Raw genomic sequence first — 20645 nt, forward strand, 5'->3', positions numbered from 1 at the left:
GTGGTATGGCATCCGGTGCCCCCCCCCTGCAGCCCCTCTTTATTAAACTCCACCAACACATATTACGTACACACGTGCCGTTCCATGTTTGTTTTGCCACACTGAAGCTTTGGTTTTCCCCCTCCCGGCTGTTGATTTACGCCAAGAAGAAACAGAGATATGCATCTGTTTGTGGAGTTGTTACTTTTCGGGGGAAATGCAGCAGCAAACAAAAGGAGTGCATTGGGAGAGGCTTCTTCCCAGCAGCTCCCTGCCCCACATTGATCGGCGTGTGCACGGCTCTGCCCCACTGGGTGTGATATCACCGTTCAGGTGCCCATAAAAGGCAATTATTTGCCGAGTAAAGATTTGCAGATCACCTCTAATAACCGTAAATGAGCACAGTTTGTGTCTAATTAAAAGACATTCATCCTCATAAGAGACCCTACGGGTATAAGCTACCTATCATAGGAAAGAGCCTCTGTGAGTTGGTGACAGGAGGTGTTTTGGGGAATGATGCAATTTGCTGCGGCTGTGATCAGACAGCTGCTTTGCTGGGAGATTAATAGAGGGCAATGCAAGAAAAAAACCCAACCAGCCCACAAATCAATACAAAGCAAAGCTGAAGGCAGAGGCGGAAGGGCTGATCCTGCACAGATGAAGCAGCACTTCAGCATTTTGAGGCCACACTCAACTCTCACTGCCACCAGTTTGATTTGGAGCAGTTCCCTCCGCATTGGGGCTGCTGCTCCAGATTTGGGTGTTGAGCAGCAAGGAGAATCCTCCTGCAAAGGTGCTTATGGGAAAGCAGAGCTCATCCACAGAAGGCAAACGATCCTCAGAAGGTAGATGTGCATTTTCTATAGGGAAAGATCATAATGGAAAGGAAATTTCTCAAGCAGAAGGATTGAAAAATAAACTCATTCGCTCCCATTGGTTTCCTGCACTTTTCTGAACACGTTCCTGCTGTTTCCAGGTTGTATTTCAGCCAAACCAGAGCTGCTCCTTCTGCAACGGCAGTGCAATGCAGCCCCTTGTTTGCACAGCAGCCCTGAGCTCAACAGCTGGAAGGCCAAGCTGAGCAGGGATGCACAATGCATGGCGTCCACCTGCAATGCATGTCCTCCTGCTTGGCCTGAGGTCCTGGCCATGCTGCAGCCGTGAGTTCAGAATGGCCACAGCTCAGGAATTGCTCACACAGAGCTGTGCAGGAACCCTGGGGCTGAGTGTTGAGCAGCACACAGCTGTGCCCTCAACCAACACCCCCAGCTGCAGCCACATGGAGCCATTTCCCAACCATCAGCCCCCAGGAGCAGACTTTGGCGTGGGCTGGTGGTAGAACTGTGCTTTGTTGGTGCTGCTCCTGTGAGCGTGGTTTGCTTCCCAGCAAAGGAAGGTAGCAAAGGAAGGAAGCTCAGGGGGCCTTGGGGAGCCCCAGTGCTCTGCATGCTGCTGGGTGCTGCTGCAGCACTCTGCGTTTCCTCGTTCCTCCTGGGTGTGACGCTGAGATACCGGACCGTGAAACTCAATTTGTAAGTCCTTAATGTTGCATTTGTCAAGGTAGAACCGTGTCACAGAGTCAATTTTTGGCAGCTGGTAGCATCAATATGACACGGAGCAGAGCACGTGAAATGTACTCTGTGTTCCTGCACCCTGCGGCACAGAGAGGGAAGTTTAACAGCAATTCAACCTCTTGGCTCTGTAGCTGGTTCCTTCGTTTTGTGGGTAGTTAATTAATAGGGAAAAAAAAAAATGAACGAATGAAGGTTGTTGGCTTGGGTTTAAGCACTGCCTTGGCTCTCAAGACAAATATTTTCCTTGCAGTAAGTGATGGGATTTAATCTCGTGTTGCTGACAGCACAAAGCGTGCTCAGGCTGTCTTTTGTCTTTAGACTAAAATGCCTTTTGTAGTTCAAGTCAGGAGGGGTAGATCTGCTCGTGTCACATTGGGTGAATGCTGTAGGATGGGTGGTGTTGCAGTAGGTTGGGATCGTTGTGGGGAGGCTGCTTGGGGCAGGAAAGAGAGCTGGTCCTCCAAAGCCAGATAGCCTCCAAAATTAGGCCCCATGTATTCCTTCCAGCCCTGAAGATTCCCCTGCTGAGGGTTCCCAGTCCTTACAGCCTTGTGTGCTCTTACGACCCCAGCTTGGCTGTGCCATTGATTGCAGTCTGTGCTCTTCTCGGGCCTGGGGAGCTGCAAATCAAAAACGTGACATCATTGCTTCTGGTTGCTCGCAGTGTTTGTGAAGAGCTTTCAGAGGAGTGCCCACGTGGCGCTCCTCTTATCAGGGCACCGAATGTCTCTGTGCTGTAGTCATCAGTGATTGCACCCATCGAGGGCAGGGCTGGGATCGGGCACAGCCCAGTGCTCCCATGGGCAGACCCAGCTCAGCACCTTCCTGCCATCGCCCTGCAGACCTCTGTGCGCTTGGGCAATGTCGGCTGTGGCACAACCCTGCAGGCAGGAGCTGCTGTGATTGGAAAGCAATTAGAAACCAGATGTGCCCATCGGCCGCCCCTTTTTCCAATCCCTCGTTTCCTCTTTCAGAGTTGTTTTGCGTTTTTTGCCCTTTAATTAAAACCCGTGATGCCGCTTCATGTTGGAGAGCAGCCATAAATATGCTGAACGGGTCGCGATGGAAAGCTGTGCTCTGGGGTCAGGGCAGGGCTGCGTTTGGTGCCCATCTGCAGAGCAGCAATGGCAAAGTGCAGAAAGATGGGAGGGCCAAAGCACATCGCATGGGGCTGGAATCCTTTCCTTGAACGTATTTGTTTTCTACTGAACTTCTAAAGTGTGAGGGGTGACCCTGAAGTGGTGGATGGCACCAAGGGGTTTCCAATCAGTGAAATGAACGCAGCCCTGGGGCTATGGCAGCTGATAACTCCATTTGCTCTTCCTGCTCGTTCTGCTGCACCTTTTAATTGGACACACACGTGTGGAAGCAGTTAACTTCAGTTCAGACAAGGGCCTGAGGGCAAATAGAAGCTGTGCACCTTTGTGAGGGCAAATAGCTTGTTTGCCAGCCTGCGTTCTCCTGCTGCTCCCCGTGTGCTCACAGGGCGGCTCAGAGCAATGGGAGCTGCAAAGTGCTTCAATTTCCTTCATCTCCTTCTGCTGTTATCACCATTAGCATTTAAAAACCAGACCCAGAGGGTGAACGGCCTTAAATAGATAATAAAAAACCCACGAGGTTACATTTCTAGGCTGGAAGCCGATGGTTTGGGATGGGTGTTTTTCTCTCTTCCATTTATTTGCGTTGTTTTCCCCCTCCTGATGCCACTGTAGGACATCTCCATGCTGAAGTCCCACTGTAACCAGGTGGGACAGGTCCCAGATTTTGCTCTATACAGTGGGAATCTGATCTGTGCGTGTGATTTTCATACTCTGCAGCCTGTAGGGATGGGAGGTGTTTCTTTCCATGAGAAACCCTGCAAGCAAACCTGCATCCATGGGACAGGCAGCTCCAGCACCTGCAGTGAATCCAGGGCTGCAGTGGGCACTGGAAGGGAGCTCTGATGCAGACTAAGGAGAGCAGAGGCTTTAGGATGTGTTTAATTCAGTGTAAGATGACTGAGACTCTCTCCGTGACCCCAGATTCCCTCTCTGCTCTTTTCCCTTCTCTCCCCATGTAAGCACTGCAGTCATTGGGAGCCCGTTGCCTCCCAGGTGAGAAGCATCAATCAGGGTGATGAAAGCAGAGGAGCAGCTGCTTTGGGATGTGTATTAGGAGATGATGGATAACAGGAAGGATGGCTGCAGTGATCCGTGCTCTCCCCACTAAAGCAAAGTTCAAGGCTTCGTGATTAAAGGCTGTTCTTGCCTGCTTGATAACCAGGCTCAGGTTATACCCAGATACAGGGGAAATTTGTTTGGGGTAATGTACTGCTTCCATAAGACTACTTCTTGCTTAAGTGGCTGGTGTTGAGGTCAGTTGTTTCCTTCAGTTAAAATAGGTGATGCTGGGTATTCCTCACCTGCCTCGCTATCTCTGCCTTTGGCATTACTACTGAATGCTGTTGGGTGGCCAACTATGGGCCTCCAAGAGGTTGCAAGCAAGGACTTGGCTGCTAGAACTCCTGTGGGTTGTGCTGTTCAGCATCTGAGCAGCGTGCTTTGCTCTCCTGCTGTCGTTTTGTGCACGTGACAGGGAGAAGAGGACAAAATAAGCCCAATTATGGTGCATTATGGTGGCTCCATCAGTGGTTTAGCTCAGCAGATCTGAAGTGCCAGTGGGATTTTTACCTTCTGCCTGCACGATGTGTGCATGTCTTATTTTTTTTTCTTTCCCCCCTCCCATCTAAGTGTGTGAAAATCTCCTAGGAAACGAAGCCCTAATGATCTGCCTTCTCCCCATGCTATGCTTCCTGCAAATGGAGCAGAAAGCTGCTCTCTAAATATGCTGCCTGCTTCTCCTAATGGAATGGCTGTGGGCAGAGGACGGAGCAGTGCTGATGGAGTTATGGCATTGGGGTGATGGCTTTGTTTGCTGGCTTCCTGCTGGAGGCCTCAGTTTTTGGGATGCACAGTTTGTTGCAGCGCTCTGAGCATTTCTATTCCTGCAGGATCTGGCAGGAGGCATGAAGAAAAAGCACAGCAGATGCTGAGAGATTATCACCCTGGGGAGCAGCCTTTCTGGAGGTGAATGGGGAGAATCAGCTTCACCCTTTGGCAATGGGTGGGTTTGGGGTTATCACCCTGTGCTGTGGGCTCATCCCACCAGGCTGTTTTCTCAACGCTGCTTTCCCCACACCACGACTTGTTTGGGTGCAGGCAGCAGCTGGCAAGGGCTGGCGCAGCACGATGAGCCTTTCCCTTTGTCCTTTGGTTGGGACGAAGCCAAGCTGACCCCGCTCCCCTTCTCTTGGGTCCTCCAGCAGATTGGAGCCCTGGGCAGGCAGTTAATGCTGCTTAATCCCCTTCCGACGTGGGATGTGTATGAGGGGAAGGTGACAAAGCACACGGCTGCACACAGTGTACTGACTGATGCTCAGGTCACTGTGGGTCGCTACCCAGAGTTCAACCTCTGATTCCTTTTTGGATCCTGTGAAGAATGGACAGAAATTGATATTTTTCAGCCTACAACGTTAGAAAATTGTCCGTCTGTTCCTGAAGAGCTTCTTGCAGCCCGGGGCAAACAGCATTTATAGGATGGTTTGTTGTGTTGGTGGTAGAAAAGCAGCTCCCTGGGTGATGGCTGCACAGTGAAATTGGGCACAGGGCAGCATGGGTTGGGGGTGAGCTGCTCCCTCCTTGGAAACTGATTGATAGAATCATAGAATGGCTTGGGTTGGACCTCAAGGATCACGTATGAAGTGCCTGACGTGGTGCCTCTCAGTGCCTGATAAAGACAAACCAAGGTGAAAGCCATGCTGGGAGCATAACTCCTGCTTTTCAGGCAGAGCACAGACTGAAGGGATGACTTCAGCTGAAGCTCTGTGGCAGCCTGGTTTGTGCATCCCTAAGAACCCCATTTAACATCACAGACGATTACTTTGTCGCTGGCTCTTCCCTGCACCCACGGTGCTAATTGCCAAAGCATCTCCTAAAAGCTGTTTTCATATGCATTTGCACAACAGATTTTTGAAAGGCCATGAGGATGTACTTAAGGCTGCTGCAGATGAGAAATGTTGCCCCATGTTTCACAGTAATGACATTTTGGGAGCTGCCAAACGCAGAGTTTTATCACTTCTCATACAAATGATCTGTGTACCCGTGTTGTTGGCTGTAATGGATTGCCACTTCATCATGCAAGCAAAGCACAGCCTGCACTCAGAGCCTGCTGGTGGGGAAACCACAGCCTGAAATCAATGCATTTTTTCAGGGGCCTCTGTGTTATCTTGCTGTCTCACTGAGCTGCTGTCGTCTGGAAAATGAACCACATTATCATGCAGGTCAGGCTGCGAGGGGTGATTTTTTTCCTTAAGGCTTCTGTATGAGTATGGCAATACGGATATTGTAGCAGAGACAGATTTCCATCTGTTCTGCCCCATCTCCAGCGCTGAGAGCGGGGAGTCGAGTGATGTGCTGGGGTGGGAGGGATGGATGTTTGTTTCTCATGCATTGGTGGTTTGAGGTTATACAAGACAGAACCAAGGTGCTCTCTGGCTGTGGACCTGGGCCTCTCAAAACTCTCCATTTGCTCACATCTCACTGATAGCCTTGAGATCATTATGGTTGGAAAAGACCTCTAACATCACCCAGCCCAACAACCCACCTGCCACAGAACCACGTCCGTAAGAGAAGAGCAAAGGAAGAAATCCGAGCATCCTTAGCCTTGCCGTGGAGCAGAGATGCGGTGCTGTGGGAGTTTGAGGTTGAACCATGCAGGTCTGCAACCCACAGCACTGCTGGTTCCCTGCGTGTCATTCGTAACCATTGGGTGCTTTGGGTTCCACACCGAGGCTTAGCAATGTGCCTCACCTGTCACATGGAGGTGACAGCAAGCACAGCCTCGGTGAGGGGGTGGATTTACAGCTAAGTGCTGGATGCAGGCGAGATGCGAAAATCACTGCTCACCCCTTTGTGCTGAGCTGAGGTTGGAACCCTCACAGCCTGCGGTCTCTCGGGTAGCTTGATTTGATGGTGAGGCTGGAAAATAATTAAATGAATTTCTACCTCCCTGAAAACTAATTGGGAAAGGATTACTGGGAGGAAATTGGAGATGCTGAGGAAAGGTGCCTGTCCCTGATGTGACCCATGCCTGCTGCCTGGGCGGGCGCTCGGCCAGATGCTGCTTTCTCTCTTGGGTGATTTGTGCAGAACAGCGTGGCTCAGGGCTGACTCTGCTGCGCTCAGGATGGATGCTGTGCTGCCATCAGCACTGTTGAATCTGCCCTGCTTGAAAAACCCCATTTGGGATGCAGGGGAAGGAAGCATTGCTTGGGAAGTTACAAAGGTCCCCAGAGCCCTGGGCAGCCCCATTCAGCTAACATCCCGACTTCTGACAGCCAATATCCACTGTCCTGCCCCACAACTAATTAATTTTATACATGAGTGGATTTAACACCATCGTTTAGCTCCGTCTGCTAGAGGAGGCTTTGAAGTACAAACTGATTATGCAGGGAGCAAGCTGGGAGCTGGTTAATAAGCTCAAACAAAGTGTGTGCTGCTGGGAGGCCACGTTAGATGAAACGTAGAATTTTATTGTTGTTTTGTCTCAGACCTCAGCTTGAAGACGAGGAGACTTTGTCACCAGAGAGAGAGAAACCCAGTGACAGCACTGGGTTTAAAGGTATTCACGTGCAGGGTCTGGCTCTGCTGCTCTGAGAGCTTCGTTCGTTCTTCACCTCATTTGCTGGGCTCTGCTTTGCTTCAGGCAGACTGTGTTAACGGAGGAGATCAAATTGAAGCAGCTGAACAACCCTGCTGGTTGGGTATCATTTCTGGGATGTTCCCCAATCCTGGTTCTCACGTCTCCCTCTGCTAAAGGCGTTCTCTCTGGGTGGGCTCTGCATAGCCACGTTCTTTCGTTTTGATCATCTTGAACAATAGGCAAGGAGGTTATTTAATTGATCACCTTCTCCTCATTCCCAGAGGTTTGCCAATGGGAAGCCAAGATCCAGCCAACGCATTCCCCAGGGATGATCCAGGTTTAGGCAGTAATGACAGATCGATTAGGAAACCTTTCCTATGTGGCCATTAAACGGCTCTGTGCAGGACAGCACCCTGCAGCCTTCCTTTTCCTTCTGGTCCTTGCTACAGGCCTTCGTTTCTTGCTTTTGTTGCCATTCTGCTTATCAGATCGGTCTCAAAGAGAGAACTCTGAATAGCGGACTGAGGGGCTGGAGCATCACCGAGGGCACAGCTGTCCTTTCCGGTGAGGCACTGTCCTCTAGTGGAAAAGGGGCTGCCTGGAGATGTTGGGCAAGTTTTGGAACAGGCGCATCGCTGAGAGCATGCACGGCTCCCAGCGTTCTGCATTGCAGCGAGCCGGCAGTGCTTGGAATCTACCTTGGCCGCCAGGAAGGTGAGAGAAAAAAACCTCTTCAGCTTCCCTAACGCTGAGCAGCTTCACCCCTTCCGTGCCGAAACCGCGGGGCGTTTCCCGCCGCGCTGCGCTTCCGCGCTCCGCTAGGTGGCGCCATAGTGCCGGCTCCGGGCGGCGCCCGGCGGAGGGGCGGCCGCTACCCGGGGTGGGGGAGAGGAAAAGGGGGAGGAGGGGAGGGGGGTGCAGCTTTCTGGAGGTGCTGTCAGCTTCAAGGGAGCCATGCTAGAGGTTGGAGGTCCGGCAGCGATGCGCTGCTGGGGGAGGCGTTGTGCGTTTGCGGTGCGATGGAGCCACGCGAGTGGCAGCGCGCTGGGAGAGGAAGGGATGTGAAATGAGGCTGAAGCGGGCTGATCGCTTCGGTTCCCGGAGAGGAAAAGCCTTTCTAGCTCTGGTGCTGCCCCGGAGGTATCTCTGGTTTCCACCACAAGTGACAGAGGAATTACCCCTCGGTCTGCTGCTCTCTTGCTGACGTGGCCGAGTTTGGATGTCAGATGCTGGAAATCGTTTTTGCAGTCTCTGAAAGTGCTGGGCTGGAGGAGGGGGACTGAGCTGCAGATTTCTCCCTTGAAAGCATTACAGCTCGGTGGGGACAAGTTCAGGGCCTGTTGGTACTGCGCTTTGCACTGCTGTGCCATTCGTTCCCATCTCCTGGCTTTGGTGTGAGGATTGTAGTTGCCAAAACGTGGCTCTGGTAGCCAAGGAGGCAGTGCCAAGTCTGATGCTTGCAGTTACCAGCATGTGGCCAGACCACGTCTAAGATCTTATTTCAGAAGCTGTACATTGCTCGAGTCGCTTCGTGATGCTCGAGGAAAGGGAGGCTGCTTCTTCCTCTGCTGGGGCTGCATGTAAGGCTGGATCAGGGCAGATGCTGGCACTGTGCTCGCTCAGCTCCCTGACGTTCAGCTGCTCCCAGACTCTGCGGGTCAGTCAATGCATGACATGCCCAGCAAAGTATGTCTGTGCCACCAAAGGTCAGCAGTTCTGGATGAGGGAGGCTCGCCGCAGAGCTGCTGCCATTGCTTTTGCACTTGTTAATTCCTGGCCAAGTCCTTTAGGAATGAGACTGAGGTCTTTGCCCCAAAACGCCTGCCATGACATTCTTTTGGTTCCACATAAGCAGTTAAGAATTCTGGAGCTGGTTGGGAAATGTTCGCCGTTATTCGAAGGCTGATCTGGTTGTGACTGTTTTGTTTTTGCACATGTGAAATGTCTGCATCTTTCTCGTTTGTCTGACAGCAGAGTTGCAGATGCTCCAACCTCACTCGAGCTGCTTTTATTCCTACCTCGGTTCTATCTGTACAGTTCTTTTCCTGTTCAGAATAAGGCGATTATGTCTTGCATGCTTCAAGATGTGACACATATGAGGAGGGATATTTCTGGGGCTGACTGGGCACATGGTACAGACGCTGCCCTGATGTCTGCATTTAACCACACCTGCACAATGGCAGATTGATTTCTGTCTTTTCACCTCCCTTTGAAGCTCCTGATACGGCCTTGGGCTCCTGGAGGGCATGGCAATGAGGAATAAGAAAGTAAGGAACGTTTCTTTTGAGCTTAATGGCAGCATTTCTTACCCCTGCTGCATGCCTCGGGAGTGACTCCAGGCTTAGCCCCACGTCTTGCAAAACCCATTTGGCATTCTTAGGAGAGCTGATGTTTTTGGCGAGTTGGAGCTTCTGATAAATGTTGTTGGCACATCTGATTTATTGTCTGCCTCTGTTCCCAAGGAGACCACATATGTAGCAGTCTGAGATAAGCAGCTTATAACCCAAAGGTGGCTGCCTTAAAATATCAGCATCCCTTCCTCTGTTTCTATTGATAGTGAGCTCTTGTTTTTTCCCTGCTATCTTTATTTCACTCTGTTATCAGAGAATTAAATGCTCAGCTCTGTGCAGAGGAACCTCTCTGACTTTAGATTTGGCTGAAGTTCCGCATGGATTTTCTGTTATCGCTCTGAATGTGGATCCATTGAATATAATGGATGGGCATTGAGTACAGTGGGCTGGTGGTGGTTTGTGCCAACATCCAGAGCTGGCAGCCTCTGCTCACCATGGAACGAGCACAGGGGGCATCTGTGAGCTCACCTGCAGGAATAAAGGCAGCTGCCTCCTGAGCTGGCCAAGGCAAAGGGTCACATCTGGGCTGGAGGGACCGGGGTTCTGTATCCATCCATGGATCCCATGTGCTTCCTCGCTCTGCTGTGTTGGATGGAGGGATGCTTCCCCTCGCCTCTACTGAGCAGAGCTGTGACCCAGCATCCAAGCAGAGAACGGCCATCTTACGGCATCCTCTGTGAGTTCCCAGCTCTGCTCCCTCCTTGCGGCTGAGTCAGCAAACGGAAGATGAGTTTCCTGATTTTCATTTCTCATTGCTCCGATTGCCTCATCACCAGCGACGATGGAAAAGCAACCAAATAAAATCTAAAACCTCAGGGAATGGGGAACGTAAAGCTTTAGAAACACATCACTGGGTCTGAGCTACAGCCTGTGTTGGTGTTGAGCTTCTGCTCTTCCCAGCGCCCGTCTCCCAGCCGTGAGGTTGGTTGCTGCCTCTTTGTCCCCAGGCCATTTGCAATCCGAGTTTGGTTTCAAGGAGCAGATGAGGACAGTGTGAGAATTTGTGAGGGAGAGGTGAAGGAAATGACAAAGAGGGAAAGAATTCATTTCTAGCAGAGAGATTTTCAGGCCGTAATTAACGTGGGTTCTCCATGCATGTATGTGCACGCACACAGCCAAGCAGAGCTGTCTTTGATCTCCCCAAGGCTTGGGAGAGCAGAGGCTGTGAAATCAAACTTATTAGGGCCAGAGCATGGGGATAACTGCAGTGCTTTCCTTGGGGTGCTGGAAAACAGCAGGTTTGGGTTCACCCAGCTCTTCTTGTAGCCTACAGAGCACAGGAAGAGATGCAGTGGAGCTAAATACAGCAGTGAGAGGGGAAGTGATGCTGCATCTGTCAGGTCTGGCAAAGTGCACTGCAATTAATTAACCCCCAAATCAGCTGTGCCCAGGTTTGCACCCCCCTCAACCCCCCTGGCAGGAGCTAGAAGGGCTGAAGTGATGCAGGATGAGTGGAGGGTTGTTATCAACGTGCCTGATGCTTTCATTGAGCCCTGTGATTTTTGTGGTTGGCTTACAGCAAATGCTGCTCCATGAGCATCACCACTGGGATGGCACAAAGGGGGGAAGCCACTCCAATTCTGGTGTCAGCACTGGTGTGTTCACAGCAAAGCCACGTGGGCATCTAATTCAGGATAGGAATAGAGGAGTAAAGGCTTCTTACAGCGGTCAGAACCGGATGCTTCAAGTAATGGTTGATTTTTTGATTACGCAGAAAATGTCTGGAATTAAAAAATGGCCACGTTTTGCTCAGTATGTAATTCCTGACACCTTGTGGATGTTGCCTTCTGGTTCCAGGTGAGGGGAAAACGTGGATGGCTGTGAATTTTCACTTCTGAGCTATAAAATCATGTGGATTTTTTGGTAGAATTCACTTCCAGTCTGTGTTCCAACCAAAATCTACGAGAGCAGAGCGACGTTATGGAAAGTCGTGTGCTGAACCTTTGCACAAGAGAGGATTGCTTCGTTTTTTTCCCCAAATATTTTTGGCATTTATTAATATCTGAGCCGATGCTCTGTTAGCTTTCACAACAGTCCCTCAGATGTGACCCTGTGCCATTCCATCTGCCTTTAAGCAAACTGTTCTTGTGTTTTGTGAGATTGGGTTGGCTTCCTTCACCACGCTGTTGGGAACCTATTGCAGTTTTGGTATTCTGGTGCCCTAAAACCTATTTCTTTCTCTGTATCCACTTGCACAGTGATGAGCCAAAGAGAGTGAGTGAATCGGCCAGAGGAATGGCTCTGAAATGGATTTTCTCTTTAGTTTGGCCTTTTGTATGAAATCAGCTGTGCCCAAAGGACACAAGACCTATTTTTCCCTTTTTGGTTTGATGTCACGCCTGTATTTCTGGCATTGCCTCCTCATCTAGCAGAAATATCTGCTCGCACCAATCTCTGTGTGCTTTGATGTGCAGGTGGGAGTGCATGAGAGTGCTGTGGTGCAAAGTTCCCTCGTGTGCCATTACCTGGATGCATCAAACTGTCAGCATTCCGATGACACCAGAACCGAAGCACTGGGGATTGTGTTTGCCTGACATCTGACCAGCTTTGTTCCTTGTCGTTGTTTTTTCCCCCCTCAACGCTGTCCAAAATGTGAGCCTTGCTTTCTAATGAGAAATCAATAGGGTGCAGGCTCACTTTGTTAAGCTTGTGTCACACGTGCACGATGACAAGGCTCTGCAGACAGCAAAGCAGCTGAAGCGTCCCTCTGGTTGTTAAATGCCTGGAAAATGCTGGTGGTTTTTGAAAGCATAGCATAGTTGATATTTCCCAATGAGAGGGAATTTTGGGTGGTGCATCAGCAGCTTGGAGGTGATTTCACAGGAGATGCTGGAGGCATCCTGGTTTTCTCTTTTGTTGTTGCATGGTGCATAACTTGGAGAGCACGTCTCTTAGTTCTGTGTATTCTGAAGCTGTGCAGGTTTGGAAGAACCTGTTTTCCATGCAGGCTTTTGATGCCTGTTTGGCTAAAGGGAAGGTTTGCTTTGTGTGATAGAGCAAGAGGAGAACCTAATAGTGCAGCAGAACTGTGGGAATGCTGGCATAGAGAGAGCTTCTTGCTTGAAGTATGGGATGACTAAGTACGTGTGCTGGGAGAGCTGAATCTGTTCATAGACTTGCAGATGCAGCTTGGAATAGGAAGAAGTGATCCACAGCTGCAGGAGAGGCCCAGCTCAGCTCTCTGCTGCAGCATCAGAGCTTGGAGACTCCTCCAGTTCTGCCTTTAGCTCTGCTGGAGCCACTTGTGCTGTTCCCTTACCATCCCTTGGCTGTCCTGTTTACAGTGTAAGTTCTTGGAGCCTACGAGTTGCTGTGCTTGTGCAGATTCTTGCACAATAAGCACCCATAGCAGTTGTACTCCACGAGCCTGCAGACACTCCCTTAATCCAAATAATAGTATACAAAGGCTGTTTACTTGGGATGTGTGCTGTTCCTTGGGGTATGCTTTCAGAAACCACACAGACGTAATAAACTGTGACAATACCCTCTCAAGACAAAGTAATCAGATGATTTATAATGAGTGACCTTTTTACCTGACTTAAAAAATCATGCTAGCTCTTGGATGGCAGAGAGAAGAGCAGAGGTGGCTCAGCCATTCCTGCCTCCTATCAAACCCTGTGGATGCAGGTCTCAGCCCCAGGAGAGGTGACCCATCTTCGTCTGGTTTGAAGCAGATGAACTGCATTCCAGGCTACAGAGTGAGTGCCTCTCATGTGGAACCTCCCTCAATAATCAACATATTGGTTTGTGCTGATAGAGATCACGTACTGAATTTCATTACAGGATGATGCTTGCCGTGGTCTTTGCAGCATGCTGTCGTCTCCTTGGCAGCTGCTTTGCATCTTGGAGTTGGCCGCAGTTCAGTGCTAAAGGAACTCTTTACTCTTTGTCATTGGAAAGAGCTTTGGGGTGAATGGTGTTACATAAATGTGAGATTATGATTAGGCATTAATCTGTACTGGAATAATGAAGAATATTTAAATGTGCTTCTTCATCTAGCAATCTTCGCTTAATAGGAAGAGGAATCGATCAGTTTATCACTGTCTTGCTATGACATTCTCCTGCCCCTCCAGCTAGAACAGCAAACTGCAGATTGCAGGAAAGGCTTGACCACGGATGGCAGCGTGATTGAACAGAGCCCTGTGATCCACACTGAAGCTGCTTCTCCTCGGTGGCTTTGGGAATTCTGCTTTCCAGTGTTTTCATCCAAACAAGTCTGCTACCCTGAGCCTACAGGCAGTGTTACACAGCCTCAGGGAGCTGCTGGGGGGATTCTGGCATGTGACAGATGAGTGGCCTGTGGCAGAGGTCAGGCTGTGGGCATTGATTTCAGCTAAGTGGTCAGTGGCAGGAGGCTGTGTAAGGCTGGTAGCACTGGCTAAAGTCTAAAATTGCCTGTTTAATCTCTACTGAATAAAACCAGATCTGATTAGAGACACTAATGTTAATGGGGAGAAAAAGGCCTTAGGATGCTGTTCTTGTTTTCCAGCTTGGTGCTCTGCTTTAGGACTGCATTGGCTGCTCTGTACAGGTCATTTGAACTTGCACTGTAAAATCCTCAGCACAGACAACAGCCACACATCTTGTGTGCATCTGACTGACTGATCCCTGCTGTTCCTGCTCCATTCATTCTGGAAGTTATCTGTCATGTTCACTGTGAGCGTGCCACGTCCTTGCCCAGCCTCACCTTCCAAGGGATTCATGAGATTGCAGGGCTGTGTTACAGTATGTGAATCTTTATGCTAGAGAGCACAGAGGAATCCAAAAAACAAGTGGTGAAACTAACAGGAGATGTTAGTTACTGAATTTCAGCAAAGCCCTGGGAAGTTAAAGCACGTCGGAGGGTTTCTAGAAGCACTGATCTAACTGTGCATCAGCTGCTTTATGTTAGATGTATCTGTCAACCTGGAAGGGAACTCCAAGCGAGTCTTGGAACCTTAACCCAAAACATCAGGGCCCCAGAAAGAGGCAGTACCAGCTTTACCACAAACTGCTTAGTCAGGTCTATTTTAATTTCAGAGAGAAAGCAGCTCGAGATAGGGCCAGTCAGTTTGGTAACATTCCTGACAGCTGGAGCAATAGATGATGTTTGTTTACTTCTCATATACTACATACAATTTATTATTATTATTATTATTATTTTAAGGATAAAGATAGAACTTACTGAAGAGTTGGCTCATGTTTCATTTCGAGCTGATGCCTGGTTGAGATGAACTAGCTCCAACAGGCCTGGGTAATTATAGTAGTTCATAGTAGAACTTCCAGTTCTGTGTGCATGAGCAGATAAGAGCAAAAGCAGAATCAGTGACTTGCTGTGAAGTCCTCTGCTGCTCTATGGGGAAAGAGGGAGAACAGCTCTACAGTCACCTCTGCCACCGACACAGAACTGACTCCTAATTGTGCAGATGAGTTTTTGGGAAGGCTGAAAGTGGCAGATGGGGAGCTCACAACAAAGCAGAATTACATTACGGGGTCTTTTTTGAACTATTTGTTATTTTGAACTGTTGTTTTCATCACCTAATTGATGCTGCTGCTCATCATTACAGCCCGTGGAATACAGGATCCAAGCAATTTATTCCATGAGCAAACACAGGAAATCCACATGAGGCATACAGATATACATAGGCACACAAATATATACACATCAATACCCATTTACACAGCGCAGAATTAATTCCATTAATTAATTAAGGAATACATCTAACACAGTAAAGACATGAGACAAGTCAGATCTGCCTTCATTGTACCTCTTCAAAGCATCGTGAGAGGTTTTGGGATGATTTATTCAGCATCAATCAGAGTTTAAAGATGTAACCAGGTCTCTTACATGGCTGCAACTTGAATTTTCCAAAGATAATCCTTCAGGTAATTAGCTGAAGGGGACAGTGGTTAGTTAATAAATAAATTACTATGGCTAACGACTCACATAATGAACTTTAAATCCATTATTTCTTAGGGGAATGAACGTGTCTGTACACTTCAGGATGTAAAGCTTGAATATTTAACTTGACTAAATTCTGTTTTAGAGAAATGCCTAACACAAAACAAAGAAAAAACAGCAGAGTTGGATGGATTTCAATGTTAATCTTAACCAAAGTTCTGCTGTAGTCCCAAAGTTACATTAGACAACAACAAATTTCAGGGTTTAGGTTTACTTGGTATGTGTATGGGGGAAATAAACTGAAAATTCTGAACTGAATTCCTGCAGAAACACGATCCTAAAAGCACTGAAAGATGAAGACAGGCAAACTCAGTAAGACAGCTCCCCAGTCCTTGTTCAGGAGCTTTCTTACATGCCTCAGATGTCTAGAGAACAAGCTGCTAAAAGGAAGAGAGACAGATCATAGAGCCAAAGCTACAGCACTTGAAGACATTTGTTCAGCTGCTCTGGAATGCTCAGAAGCTCTGGGCACTGAGTGGCCTTGTGGCTGCACAGCAAAGCTCCTTCAGACCATTATCCATCAACCAAACCAACCATTTTTCAAGACTTTTAAGCTGTATTTCCAGCAAGTGAAAGACCTCTCTGCTAATACTGCTTTAGAAAAGAAGAAAAATACTGTTAAGAACAGATGTTAATTGAGGAGATTGAAGTGTAAAAGGAAAACAGACCAGGACCTCAGTGTAAATGCACCTGCTGTCTGCATGTCCAGGTATTGCAGAGGCAGATCTCATCAAGCCATGCCTGTGGTCAGAATAATGCATACACACCAGGCAGGGGGAAGAGTTGAAGGAAGGCTACAGTAAAAGATGACAACTTCCTTTTTTAGGGTCGCTCTCCAGATTTCCTCGCTTCCTCTGTTGTTGAAGCTCTGATGGGTCAGCGGGAAGAAGAGTCCAAACCAAACAGCAGTGCAGCGCGTCGAGGGGAAATGCTGTGGTGTCTCTTAGAGAATTGTCATCTGATAAAGTCCTCCTCAGAGATGCACGCGTCTTCATCTGTGTTTTCCTCCAAATCTGGCAGGTTGCCCCATAGCAACACATTCACACCTGGCGGAAAGAAGGTGAGACGGGGCGAGGAAGAAAGCAGAAAAGGTATTTTTGGATTGTGACCTTGTTTCCAGGTTGCTCTAGGGTCTCTTTTCAGAGGAAATAACTACTCTGATCGCTGCAAAACCTGGTCAATCACATTCATGTTAAATACACCAAGACTATTTCCTCCTTTGCTGCCAAAGCGATCTTAAGTTGTTTACGGCACTGTTCACAGAATTAAGTCCCTGCATCCTGATGTGCTTGTGTACAGCTAATTCATGTGGTTTTTGACAGTTCCCTCGTGGCTGATTTACTTCTAAACGTGGTGATTTGAAGCACAGGGTGACACTGAAAGGTTTAGACAATAAGTTTCTGTCGTGTGCAAGGCAGAGAAATGATTTGTCAGAATGCTACGCACCCCTGAGGACTCGAGGCAAATTATGCCAGACACTTGGCATCCAAACAAGATCCAGCTGAATAAAGCAGTGAGCTGCAATTCCAGCTTGAGCTAATGGGGACTCAGTTATATAGGGTCAGAGTGACAACATGACTCACCCAAAAAAAGAGAGCCCACCAGACAGCTGCCTGATAGCACAGTAAAGCCATACATGCTGTTGTGGCCACGTTGCTTCCACTGGTTATAACATTGCCTCAGAAAATCCTGACTTCTGTCCTCGAGAGCAGTAGGTGAAGTTTTCTGATGAAGCTAATCTCTGCTAGAAATACTAACTTGCCCAATAACTACCACTACCTCCTCCATAGTAGCTTGCTAGATTAGCAGTACTGTAACACTTGCTGCATGCCTCCATATGTTACATGTTCTCCATATGCTGTAACTGCACTGAGGTGTCTCATTAGAAAGTGGATTGGGAATTCAGGATTTCAGGGAGGAGAAGGAAACATGTTCCTTACCAGAAGAGTCCAGTCTGTTGATGCCAAAGACTGCTTGGCTATAGAACATCCAGAAGTGACCATTATTACAGGACAGTAGGCAAGGTTTGCAGGGAGAAATCACATGATAACCAACAGTGTTACCACTGGAAAGACAAGTGAAATAGTGAGCAACGCAAATGCCCGATGGAAAGGTAATTTTTTTAATTGATCTGACTCAAATTAAGGTTCTATAGCCAGGGTACAAGACAGCTATGCGATGCTTCTCTTGTGATAAAGTTAAGGGAATGCAATTAAGCAAGCATCAAAAATATTTAGAGAACATCTGTCAGAAGTTACAGAATATCAAGGTTTTAGATCTTTGGCACAGAGAACCATTTAGTAACATAAATTGTGTAATCCAGAGCAGTAATCTGGAGCAGTTTGCATACCAATGGTACTGGATCACTAATTGTAGTATATTGTTTGTTTTTTTTTTCTTCTGCAGGCCAGTGATTCCATTGGAATCAAATCCACCGTGTGCATACAGTCCCTCTGAAGGGAAACATAGTGTATGAGAGAGTATCAGGAGTAGGAGGAGTACTGAGACTGAGAACATAGATGCCTTATCTGGTTGGAACTTAATGATAGGTTTTCCACTTTCTCAGTCATGTACTCCAGTGAGATATTTCTGTCATAAGAAGACCAAATTTTACCATAACTCACTCCTACCCTTTAAATCAGAACAAGGTAAAAGTCACAGCTATGAAGCAGAGAGGATTCTCTCAACTCTGCAAGGAATGTGTTGGGGTTGTTTTTAATCTTAAATATCATGCATTAGTAAAGAGGATAAAAGAACTCCAAGAACTTTAGTGACAGCATCTTCCATCTGCTAGCAACAACTAGATCTGCCAAGAGGATGTTCTATTAATTAGAATGAATAACTACTTCTTACTGCGGCCTTATTCACACAATTATCTCAGTGTTGAAGCAGACATTTAATCAAGCAGGTGGCAAGCAAGCCTTCCCATACACTCAGACTACTGACAAGGTTGTCACATTTCCACTTGGGACTTGCACAGAAATAGACTGGCAGCCAAGCCCAGAAACAGTGGGCTGAGTTTCTATCAGGCAGCATTAAATCTGAAATGGAGCATGCAATCTGTTCCAAAACTGAAAGCTGAAGGAACTGCAGCAGTCTGCAGTGAGAAGGCCGAGCAGCGCTGCATGCATGGTGGGTGCTGCTGCCACTGAACGGCATCCTTACCACTTCAAACACGCGATGTTCTTCAGTTTGCACTTGCAGATCTCAGTGAAATAGCAGCTGCCGATGAAGTCAATGGTGCTGGGTGGGAAGAATGGAAAAGTTTAGCTATGGCTCTGCTTCCAGCAGGAAGGATTCAATAATACATTGATGTGAAATCACTACAAAGACGCAAAAGTGTCACTCTTGTGTGCTGCTTCATTCATTTAAAGCTCTTCAAAGAGGAAACCGTGTCCAATCACAGAATGGCCTGGGTTGCAAAGGGGCACAGTGCTCATCCAGTCCCAACCCCCTGCTGTGTGCAGGTCGCCAACCAGCAGCCCAGGCTGCCCAGAGCCACATCCAGCCTGGCTTTGAATGCCTGCAGGGATGGGGCATCCACAGCCTCCTTGGGCAACCTGTTCCACTGCCTCACCACCCTCTGGGGGAAAAACTTCCTCCTAATATCCAACCTAAACCTCCCTTGTCTCAATTTAAAGCCATTCCCCTGTCACACCGGGGTGATGCTCCCAAGGGAACAAGAAGACCCACACGATGTGTCCCATTAAGGATCCCTTCTGGAGAGCCCAGAAATTTCTCCCACAGCGCAGCAGCTTCAAGCCTTGCCAAAACAGGCCTTGGATCCCTTCTCTCCTTTTGAACCCCTACTTTCTTATCCTCGCCTCGCTCTTCGATCTTATTTCCTCAGCCTTCAAACGTTATTATGGAAAAGCAGCACAGCCAGCTCGGAGCCCTGCTGTTCAGGGAATTGGGCAGAGCAGGTCGGTTGTATCTGAGGTTGGTTTGCAGGTTCTCAGGGCGCAGTTTGTGTTCTGGAGGAGCTCCCTGCTCTGTGTGCGGTTCGAGGCCCGGCCCGGCGCTCCTGAGGCGGCTCTTACCCCGAAGGCGGGATGTCGGTGGAGTAAAGGTCGATGTCGGTGTCGGCCAGCAGCACGGCTTTCATCCCCCGCGAGCTCAGCACCTGCTGGCAGAAGCGGCAGCACAGCACGGTCACGCTCCGGTCCGCGAATGCGCAGCCATCGCCCGACATCGCGAGCGGCCGCCGCTCCGCTCCGAGCCGCCAACGGCCACGCTTCTTCCTGTCAGTTTGAATTCCCAACCTCGGTCACCTATTGGTCGTAGCGGGCCACGCCCCCATATTCTGATTGGTGAAGAGTAGGGGCGTGGCGCTTTCTTTCTTGCACGCCGTTGGAGGAGTTGGGTGGCACCACCCCTACCGCCCGGACATTGGCGGAGGTGCACGCCCCGCTTCGCTCCCATTGGTTCGCCGGGGAAACTCTTTGCATACCGTGCCCCGCCGCTCCGCAGTCCTCGGGGCGGAGGCCGCAGCGCTGCGCTTAGCCCCGCCCACTGGTCGGCGGGGGGGCGGAGCCACGAGAGCCAAGCGGTGGGCTCTCCCGATTGGCTGTCACTCCCGCTTATCTCCCCCCATCTCTCTCCGTCTATTGGCCGCACAGCGTGGCGGGGGCGGGCTCGGCTGCGGGCTGCCGTGGGTGAGCGGGTGGCGGGCGGGCGGCAGCGGCCGGAGAACGCCGGGCTGCGGGAGGTGGCTCCGCAGTGCCCAGGTAACCGTCCCGCCCGGCCGTGGGGCACCCATACAGCGGGGAACAGCCGCCGGGCCCCCCCTCAGCCCCTTCCCTTTTAGATTTTCTCCTTTGGTGGCGGCCCCCGAGGCGGGGCGTGGGACACGGGAGCCCCGCTGCGTGTTCTCTGTGTGTGTGTGTGTGTGTGTTCCCCCCCGGGGATCCGCCGCCGTTTCCTTCCCCGCCGCCCTCATTGTTCTGCGGGGCGGGATGCGGATCCGCTGTGTTTATTCTCTCCTTCCTCCCGCGGGGTTAGGGTAAAAAAAAAAAAAAAAAAAAAAAAAAAAAAAAAAAACAGGGGGGGGGCGAGAAAGAAACCCAACCGGAGCCGAACCGCGCCGTGCCCGGCTGCCATCCGCGGGGTGCCGCCCCTCTC

General features: G+C 49.4%; 1 protein-coding gene across 1 annotated transcript; it reads right to left on the reverse strand.

The window, feature by feature from the left end:
• Nucleotides 1-15138: 15138 nt before the first annotated feature.
• FAM72A (family with sequence similarity 72 member A) lies at nucleotides 15139-19716 on the reverse strand. The gene is made up of 4 exons (XM_042812990.1): nucleotides 19565-19716; nucleotides 18690-18767; nucleotides 17465-17589; nucleotides 15139-16570 (listed from the first exon to the last, which is right to left on the reverse strand). The coding sequence occupies exons 1-4, from the start codon at nucleotides 19714-19716 to the stop codon at nucleotides 16479-16481; spliced, it is 447 nt and encodes a 148-aa protein (XP_042668924.1). The 3' UTR covers nucleotides 15139-16478.
• Nucleotides 19717-20645: the final 929 nt, after the last annotated feature.

Source organism: Centrocercus urophasianus, unplaced genomic scaffold, assembly GCF_019232065.1.
Source record: "Centrocercus urophasianus isolate 14NV4802_14NV808 unplaced genomic scaffold, USGS_Curo_1.0 seq_133, whole genome shotgun sequence".
Taxonomy (NCBI): domain Eukaryota; kingdom Metazoa; phylum Chordata; class Aves; order Galliformes; family Phasianidae; genus Centrocercus; species Centrocercus urophasianus.